Source organism: Chinchilla lanigera, unplaced genomic scaffold (assembly GCF_000276665.1).
Source record: "Chinchilla lanigera isolate Chin_1 unplaced genomic scaffold, ChiLan1.0 scaffold00010, whole genome shotgun sequence".
In the NCBI taxonomy this organism is placed as follows: Eukaryota; Metazoa; Chordata; class Mammalia; order Rodentia; family Chinchillidae; genus Chinchilla; species Chinchilla lanigera.
The window spans coordinates 25,478,258-25,487,840 of NW_004955411.1; the positions used below are offsets into that span (position 1 = coordinate 25,478,258).

Here is a 9,583-nt window from a genome sequence, read left to right on the forward strand (position 1 = left end):
GGGCCCCAAGCCGGCCCCGAACCCGGCTCTCCAGGCCTCCGCCTCCGCCTCGCCGCTCCCTCCATCCGGGGCGCGGCGGGGTGGCGCTGCTATTTGGCGACTCCGCAACACCGCGTCCCAAAGCCGAGGCCACTGGGCCGGCCAGCTTGGTCTCCCCGGGAGCCAGAAGGCCAGGTCTCCGCGCACGGACATCGGTAGCCGCAGAGAGGCGCACGGGGAAAGCAGCCCGGAACTCCGGACCCGAGCCCTCCGAGGGCGCCTTCTCTCTAGGCGGAGCCCGGGCAGGGCGCACGTGCTGGGCGCCCGCGGCAGCGCGGCTCGGGGGTCAGGGCCGCCCCTAACGCGGCAGCTCTGCCAGCCGCGGGGCGCGCGCCGAGCTCGCTGCAGGCTGACTCGGCAGCCGCGCCTGCCCGAGAGCTCCGCCTCATTAGGGGCAACCTGTTACCCGGGAGGGGAGCCGTGCGCGGGTCCGCGGTGGGGAGCAGGACCGAGGCACCTCGGCGTAGGAGGGATTTCGCTTAAACAGGGCCTCTGGACGCCCATTTTAAGTCGATAAAAAAGCCGAGTGGAATGTTTTGATTGAGTCTCAACATTGTCTTTGAATAAGGCTGAGACCATGTAATTAATGTGTCTTTTTAATAAGGGACAATACGGCCGTTCAAGCTATTTAATTTCATTTAATTTTCCATCCCATTTGCTGCACAGCCCGCTTTTACTTTTTAACACCCAGCCTTTCACGGCCCATCTTGCTCCAGTGGGCACATTAGATTGGTTTCACCCTTGCTTTTTAGGGGAGGAAAAATAAAAGAAAATGTGTTCCTTTCCTCCTTTGTGGACAATTTATTTCACTTGGGGAACTTCAACTCTGAGCCACAGGACAGAATAAAACTCGGCGAGCTGGTGTGAATGCCTCTGGCGCAGTCTCTTTCTTCTCGCGGGGCTGGGAACCAGCCACAATTGGCTATATTAATAAATAACTTTCCTCACAGTCGGCCTTTACATGGTCCTATTGATAAAATTGTTCGCGTGTCGTTCACGCTTTTTCACTCATTAAGGAGGGCCAGGGAGGCGCCCCGAACCCAGGCCCTGCGCTGGCCCCTTCCCGCTCGCAGTGCTGGTAATTTAAACTGGGAGTCATCCCGGAGTCGCCAGGCCAGAGGTTAGAGGGACATGTTCATGGCTTAAATTTATTGCCCTCCACTCTGCGGAGTGGCTTCCTCTCCTCCTCCCCTCCTCTGGCTTTTGCCATTCATAGGCCGCGGGATCAAAGGCTCTCCCCTCTCTCCCCAGGGTAGCCTAGGAGGCCAGCAGAGGAGCTATTGCCAGGTTAAGAAGAAAACTTAGTGGCAGCTCCCTCAGAAAGTGGCACCGGTCATGGCCTGGCCTGGCACAGAAGCTGGGATGGTGGCCACTGAGACTTATGCAGGGGATATTTTGTGTCCTAGCAGCCATGTCCACATAGGTACTGGACTGGCCCTAAGTCTGGCTTTCCAGGTGTCCCTGCATGGTCTGACTTGAGATTTGGAACTTAGACCTGGCCTAGATTCTCAGATGGCTCCAAACCAAACACTTTGGTGCTTTCAGGATGCTATAGGTGCTGTAGCAGACCTTCCACAAACAGACAGTGAAAGGAAGCCAAATGCCTGTCTGCAGCCAACAGTCCCATTTTATAGATTAGGTGACTGAGACTCTGAAGTAATTCACAGAAGTCTTGAATTGGCAATGCACTGACTGAATGACTCTGAAGTCTCCTATTTCCAATGTGGCAAGCACATGTTTCAAACCAGCTACCATGAGCTTCTTTGAGAGCCCTCCTTAGACAAACTGTAAAGTTACAGAAGTTGCCACCCATGTCCTGCTCTGCGGTTAACCAGAGTCCCTCCTGAAGGTGAGACAAGTGCACCTTCCCTGGCAAAGCCGCCTAAAAAGGCAGTGTGGGCGCTGCAGGGGGAGGGTTCCTCTGCCCTTTTGTATCTTTTTTGACCCCAGGTGGGAAACCCAGCACCGCCCAGGCCTCTGAGAACTGTGTGGGGGCTCCAGGGCTGGCTGCTTAGGATTTGGGGAAGGCTCCCAGTTCTAGCGATGCACAGTAAGTTCCAGGGTAACTGTCACAAATATCTGATGACCTCCATCAGCCAGGCATTATTTTATGTCAATAAATGTTCTCACAAAAATAGAAGCCTTTCCAAAAAGAAAGGGTTGTGTGTATGTGTGTGTGTGTGTGTGTGTGTGTGTGTGTGTGTGTGTGTGTGTGTGTAGTCATTTTAATTCTGGTTTACCTGTCCCGTTAGCTCACCAACTGTGCGTAAGGAGAAAGTGCTCTTCTCCCAAGCCTTTGGAAAACTTCAGGCTCTTTTGCCTTTAAAATAAGTAAAATCCAGTTTGTTGGTTCTAGGGAAGGCTTTTTTTCCCGTTTTAAACTTAAAAGCAAAATTATTGGTTGGCATGTGGGGGATTCGTGATTAATAACCTGGCCCAAAGAACTACCTCTTCAATTCTCCAGCGGGTCGACGGCGCAGGATCCTTTGTGAATCCTTTGGCTCTGTGGCCGCGTCCCATTCTCCAGACAGAGTGCGGACCTTAGAGCGGACCGTGTAACCGTGCTGCACAGCTGACCTCAAACTGGTCCGGAGGTTTCCTAGTTCGGGGCAAAACGGGGCAGAAGGAGCAATTAAAGCAGTTCTAAATAGACACTGGCCTGAACCCAATCCCCTGAAATGGTAATATGGTCGTTATTTAAAAAGTGTAGGTATTTTCTGGTGCCTTCCCATCAAGTACCTGCCTAATTTCTGTATGGCACACGCCAGAAATCAATAGAAGTTAACAAGTCCTCCAAACAGTACCCATCTCTTTGTTTAATCTCCTTTACAATAAAGCCAAGGGGAGAGAATTAAAAATCTTTGAAGTAGACCAAGGCTCAAAGGAATCAGCCAAGTAGACTTAAAGTAGTCACTTATTTCCCAAAACTGGTTTGTCGGCGAACAATAAAAAGAAGTAAAATTTATGGAGAAATTATACAGTGGATTTGTCACTTAAAATATCGTAACTGTCTGGAGGACAATACCCCATGCTGAGGATTAATGGTCCCGCCGGACCTTTGATTCACCAGCGCCTTTTCTTCGCCCTTGACAAATTGGATTTTTAGGAATGGGAAGGTCGCCTGGACCATTGTGTGCTAGCCATTCAGAGCCCTCGATTATGCAGGGGGCTGAGGGAACCACTCCATGTGACCCTCTCGGGTGGGACTGTGCAGCTGCTTCGCAGCGCAACTCTCTCACCAAACTCCGCGCCCTTGCGCTCGCGGTGCCAAAAGGCGCCCGCCCCGATTGAAAAGGCGCAGTGCATGCCCGTCCGCGTCACTCCGCGGGCGGAGGACGCACGTCGGGGCGCGGCTCCCTGGCTCGCTTGAGGCTCGGGCTCTGACACTCGCGCCTTGCGGAGGACCCCGCAAGCCCCAGCGCCTGCCTGGAGGCAAAGGCAACAATGCAAGGAGCCGCCCGCGCTCCGGCCACCAGCGTGAGCGCCGACTGCTGCATCCCGGCCGGCTTGCGCCTGGGGCCGGTGCCCGGCACCTTCAAGCTGGGCAAGTACCTGTCAGATCGCAGAGAGCCCGGGCCCAAGAAAAAGGTACTGGACATTCCGACCTCCGCCCCCTGCTGTTCGCCTCCCTCTTCCCTGACCCAGGAACGCAGCAAAGAGGGGAAGAGGAAGAACGGGTGGTTGAGGTTTACCTGCTAATCCTGCCCCGTAGAAGGGAATTCCGATTTTTCCTAGCAAGTTTCATTAACTGCGAGCTGCACTGAGGGCTGGGCGGAGGGGTTAAGTCGTGGCTGAGAGGAAATAGCCCCCGATTGCTATGCCCCGGCTTTCTATACCGCAACCTTTCGAAACTAGCGGTTTCCCCAGAGCTCTGGGAGCTGTTAGTAAGTGTCCAAGGACCTCCCCACCCCCGCCCCTGTCCTTGTCCCTGAGGCGAATGCATCCTTCCTGCAGGGGCACAGGGCGTCGAGGACTTTTCTTCCGTCTTCCCTTCTGTACATTAATTTGAGGTTTAAATGTGTCTTTAAATAATTTAGTCCCATTTTTTCCGAAAAGATCATCCGTGGGAGGTGCTCAGTTTCCGAAATCTCCCCAGGTTTTTCATTGGTTTGCTTGTGGGTTTGGAGTAAATGGAGACCGGGTGGTGGCCCTGCAGCAGGCTGAAAGAACAGGGGCTCCCACCCGCATGGGGCACAGGGTCAGCATGCCTGAAGCCGGGCTTTGAGATACTGGGGTCCCAACCAGGGGACATCCAGGGACAACCCTCCAGTTCTGATTCCCTGATCATTGTCACTAACCAGAGAGCGGATTTAAAGGCTCTCACCGGCCCTGGGGGTGCGTCCCAGCACAGGGCGAAGGAGAGAGGCAGAAGTCTGGAGGAAAAGAGGACTTGGCTCTAGCTGCTTCCTAGTCGGAGGTAGCTCTGGGGTCCAGCATCTCTCTCCTCTTGCAGTCAGTCCTCTTGGCCCAACATCCCGGTCTAACCTCTTAAAACGCCACACCTGCCTCATAAAAAGGCCAGCGAGCTGTGGGTAAGATTTCTTTGGATCCCCTTCGTTCCCAGAATCTCACTGCTGGGCTCACTTGCACCTAGCTTCGGTCCTTTGAGAACTGTGAGAAGTGCGAAATGGGGCCAGGACTAAAGGACACTGCACTGACTTCCAGAGGTCTCTCCGTGGCAGGGCTGCTTTCAGAAGTGCAAATGGCAGAGGTGGGGTAGGGGTAGGAAATGTGTTAGTACCAGATGAGCCCAGGTGCTCAGGGAGGATGCCATCATCTTGCTGCCAAGGTGGATGCTGCCAAGGTGGTAGTGGTGGTGAGGCTGTTGTATTAGCCAGCCACCCCTTTTCTCCATCCTCAGAGCTAGTGCCCCAAGGAATTATCCTCTTCTCTGCAGTTTATAGCGGTCTGGCTAAAGGGAGTGGGAGCTTTTCCTGAGTCCGGTGGGGGTGAGGCATAAACTTTCCCTCTTGGGTGTGGGCCTGGCCAAGGTGCGGGAGAGAATGACTGCTGCTTGTGTTGCAGGTGCGCATGGTGAGAGGGGAGCTGGTGGACGAGTCGGGGGGCTCCCCTCTGGAGTGGATAGGGTTAATCCGGGCAGCCAGGAGTCCCCAGGAACAGACTCTGGAAGCTATTGCAGACTTACCTGGAGGACAGGTACTGTGGGCTCTCCCCCAACCCCACCCCTGCCAATTCTACCTAAACATCAGGAGGGTGGCCAACGACATGAAGAGTGAAGCGCTTTAGTTACAGGTCTCAGGTAAAGGTCCTGTGACTCTGTAAGGTAGATACTACTGTGCTGTTTTCTGCTTTGAAGACTGAAGGAAGTGAGGCTCAGAGAGATTCTGTAATCATCAGAGTCAGGGTCTGAACCTTTCTTTGCGGTTACATTTTGATCAATAACCCAGGAAATGACAGCGAGCTTTCCTATTGCTTGTCTCCCAGATCTTCTACCGGGCACTACGAGATGTCCAGCCAGGCGAGGAGCTGACTGTGTGGTATTCCAACTCCTTGGCTCAGTGGTTTGACATCCCCACAACTGCTACCCCCACGCATGATGAGAAAGGTACCGCCTCTGAGGAGGCCTCCAGGCCAGAGTGGGTGGGTGAGACTCCCACTCTCCTTCTGTCTTGGGGTCCTGTGGGGAGGAGGTGTCCCCAGACTCGAGGGGTTTTTCTTTCCAGGTGTGTAAAACTGAATTCCTGCTCCCTTCTTAGGCACAGAGAATACCCACCACTATCCCCTTAAAATCAACAATAACTGGTTAAAAATGAGTGACGGTAGCAATCTTGCTCATGATGGAAGGGAAAATTACTCTTTATGAACTTCATAGGCTGGTCCTTTCCCATCACATATGCACAGTAACAACTATTTACTCAATTAAGACTCAATAAAGGGGACTTACAATTTGTTACAGTAATTACACGAGTTCCAGATATTTTTACGAGATGGAAAAGTATCTCTTCACTGGTTTTCCGGGACAGCAATGTATGGCTACAGCATATTAGAAACATTACGGTACTTACTGCTGGACAGTTGGCAGGTACTAAGGTCCTTCCTGCTAAATGGTACTTATTCATTTCTCCCTCCCTACTTAAATTGAACCTGGGATGTATCCCAGTTTCTTCTCAGATTTATTCGATCCCTTCCAAAGCCAAGAGTGGATTTATGCAAATTAAGGTGCAGCAACTAAAGAGAAAAACATTTTCAAACCTTAGCTAGAACACTAAGAACACTTCCCAGGGAAAGAAGAAGGCTCTGAGATGCTAAGATAGTTAAGGTCTCCAGTCTCCCTTTTCAGATACAAAGCTTCTGTATCTTTCTTTTTTCCTTGCCAGTTGTTTTAGTTTGTCTGTAATTTCTCATAAAGGCCCATTTATCATTTAGAGTCACCATCATGAATGCTGTAAAATATTCTAACATGATCTCTTCCGGAATTGCTGCTCAATTTTATCCTTTAGAAAAAGGTACAAAGAAATTAATAAACATGGGAATTAGGAAACACTTCATGAATAAGACAGAATGAAGTTTATTCAGAATGGTGAATCACTTCCCTTCAAATATATCTCTGTTCTCTGTAAATTAATTCTATTTGTGAAGATCTGAATGCACAATATTCATGAAAATTATCCTCATGTAGTTTGCTCCTTGGATGACATGATCAAACTCTCTTGTCAACTTCTTCTAGTAAAAGCAAAATATAAGAGCCTCATTTTGGCAAACTCTCAAATCTGGTAGTGCGGAACAGTTTGGAAAGCACTGGTATTTAGGGCCTGACATTTCTGTCCAGAACCCCTTTTCTTAGGTACCCCCAAATAGTACAAAAGCAACTTGTTTGAGTACTGGCCCTTACGTTTTTATTTCAGCCAACTGATTTTATAAACATCATATGGCAACATGAAAAAGCAACCACCATTTTCCTTTTGGAAGAAGGATAAATTATTTTGAATCTGATGTTTCTATCTTAGAGATGCTGAAATTTTGACTGTTTCAGAATTGTATGAAGGAAAGAAGGTAAAGTCACTTATGAAGTGTGTTTCCTACACTTGGCATGAGTTGGATCTCAGAGTTCATAGAATATACTGATTAGGATGAACTGAAAGATACACTGAGTCAGGAAATATACCTTTTTGCTTAAATCGTGGAAAGAGGAAAAAATAAGATGTTTTCTATTCTTCCAATACTGGCTAACTTTAATGGATTTCCATTTTATTGTAAGATTAAGGAAATTAGTGCCCTTTTGTTCTAAGAACAAAGATTGCTAGGCTTTACTTTGGCTGAGTCATTCTAGGGCAGACTCTAGAAACTTTAAAAAGAGGTGATGAGAAGGAGGTTCTGAATTTAAGAGAAGGGATGTTGAGATATTAAATCAACATAATCACCAGGAGAACCCAGGGTATAGCTTCTTTTTTTCAAGATTTGTTTTTTATAGATGTTCAGTTCAATATAGTAGGACTACTGAAATAGATTTATCTCTTTCTTCTACAAATAGGATAGGGTTTCATAGGCAAGACTTCTCTCCTTTTTTTCTTCCTGCTTTCTCTTGGCCTCTGTTGGAACAAAATGCTTCTCACTCCAGCTTCCGCCTTTATTACCTAGAGTAGCTACTTGCTTTATTCAAAGCCAAAAGCTAACACACCTGAAGGGGAAGAGATCTGGATTTCTCCTATTATTATTTCTGTAGTAATGTTTTGAACTGCTTGTATATATGGAAGGAGGACTTTACTTTTCCATTGAATTTGAAGAGACTGACATATAGTTTGGATACTTTCTTGTGGCTTAACTAACTTTTTTCTCATGAGTATCCTTTCTCTTAGTATTATCAGCCAACCAGATTAAAAAATAACCCTAGTTGCAAGATAACTTCTCCATATATAGAAACAACTTGACCTTTTAAAGTGAAAATTAACTTTTACCATCTGATCAGAATCTCTTTCTCGCCTGTGTTCATAGACTCTGGTAAAATTAAAAACAATGCTACTAATGCAAAACACACAAAGATTTGATATCAAACATATATATATATAGTATATGATTCAGAATTCTGCACTTATTAAAAGCTGGGTATCTATTTCTAGATATTTATCCCACATATATGTACATTTATGCAATAAAACATAAACTAATATATTTTCTCTTAGGGACTTCTAAGCTTGGATTTGTGCGGTTATGTAGGAGTTAATTAACCACCAGGTGGGACAACTGACAAAACAATGCAACATCACCCTTCTTAGAATATCATCATCCTTTCCAGAAATTTTTCTCCCTTCAAATTAAATGGGGTTAAAGAGGAAATAAAGATACAAATAATTTTGAAGAATAGCAAATCATAGTCCCTATGTGGTCCTTCAGTTCGTCACGCTCCAGGAAAACCTCAGGCAAAGTGTTTAAGGCTAGGAGGGGGTAGAGAGGGTGGGCAGTGGACACAAAAGACATTGTTCTATGAAAAGGAATGATTACATATGGCCCATACATACAGGATATTGTCTCGTCTGGTAATGAGGCGCTCACGACTATTAGATTGGCCTTTGTTCAGTTTATCCAAACTCCTTGACATACGCCACCTATTCTGCAAACGCCAACAGATGGGCCCAGGCCCAGCGCAGCCTCAGCACTTGATTTAAAGCAACAGCTGCTCTCTGCTCTTGCTCGGCTCGCCTGCCCGAGCGCAGCCCTTGCAGTGAAGATTTGCTCAGACAGCCTGGAGGAAATATTCGGTGGAAAGGCTCAGGTCACAGCTCTTGGCCTCTTAGAATTCTTAGAGAACTGAGCAAGTTACAAGGGCTGGTCATTTGGGACTTTTTGAGGTTCTTGCTACAGTGGAGTTACAAGCTCATTTATTCGTCTGGGCCCAAGAACTTATACCCCTGAGACTCTCATACCGTTGGTCAAAACCTGTGATTTTCTTTGGGTGCTCTGTCACTTTCTCTCTTGCTTGTCAGCCTCTCACGGGGTCGCTTTCCCACTTTTTTCTTGTCTAGGGGAGGAGCGCTACATTTGCTGGTACTGCTGGAGGACGTTTAGATACCCCAACAGCCTTAAGGCACACCTGCGTTTCCACTGCGTCCTCAGCGGCGGCGGGGGCCGCGCCTTCCTGCACCACGAGCACGCGGCTCGCCAAGGCGCCACCCAGGCGGCCGCGGATGGCTTCGGCCTCTCCCCGAAGCCCACGGCGCCAGACTTCGCCCCACCTGCCCAGGCAGGCACTTTGCGACCCCAAACACAGGCTCCGCAGCCTCCCCAGGCCTGCGGCGCCCGGGAGAGCGTCAAGCGCGAGACCTCTTCCGCGTCCTCGGCCCCCTCGCCGCCCCCGGCCAAGTGGGCGCCGCCTAAAAGGGGCAAGGAGCAGCAAGACCGAGCCCCGGACGTGAGCGGGGCCGCCCGAGCACACAGCCACTTCCTCGGCATCGTGGGCGGCGCTCCAGCCGGGAGCGGCAGCCTGGCCTTCTACCCCGGGGTGCGCTCGGCTTTCAGACCCGCGGGCTTGGCGCGGGCGGCCGCGGCCGTGCACGGCGACCCCTACCGGGAGGAGGGCGGCGGCAAG

The 9,583-nt window shown here is 49.5% G+C and overlaps 1 protein-coding gene across 1 annotated transcript in view; it reads left to right on the top strand.

Moving 5' to 3' along the window:
* Positions 1–3,343: 3,343 nt before the first annotated feature.
* Prdm13 (PR domain containing 13) overlaps positions 3,344–9,583 on the top strand; it is a 7,449-nt gene continuing 1,209 nt past the window's right edge. The window contains 5 exon segments of the mRNA XM_005377940.1: positions 3,344–3,419; positions 3,422–3,627; positions 5,065–5,196; positions 5,485–5,605; positions 9,021–9,578. Coding sequence (XP_005377997.1) covers positions 3,344–3,419; positions 3,422–3,627; positions 5,065–5,196; positions 5,485–5,605; positions 9,021–9,578 — 1,093 coding nt within the window.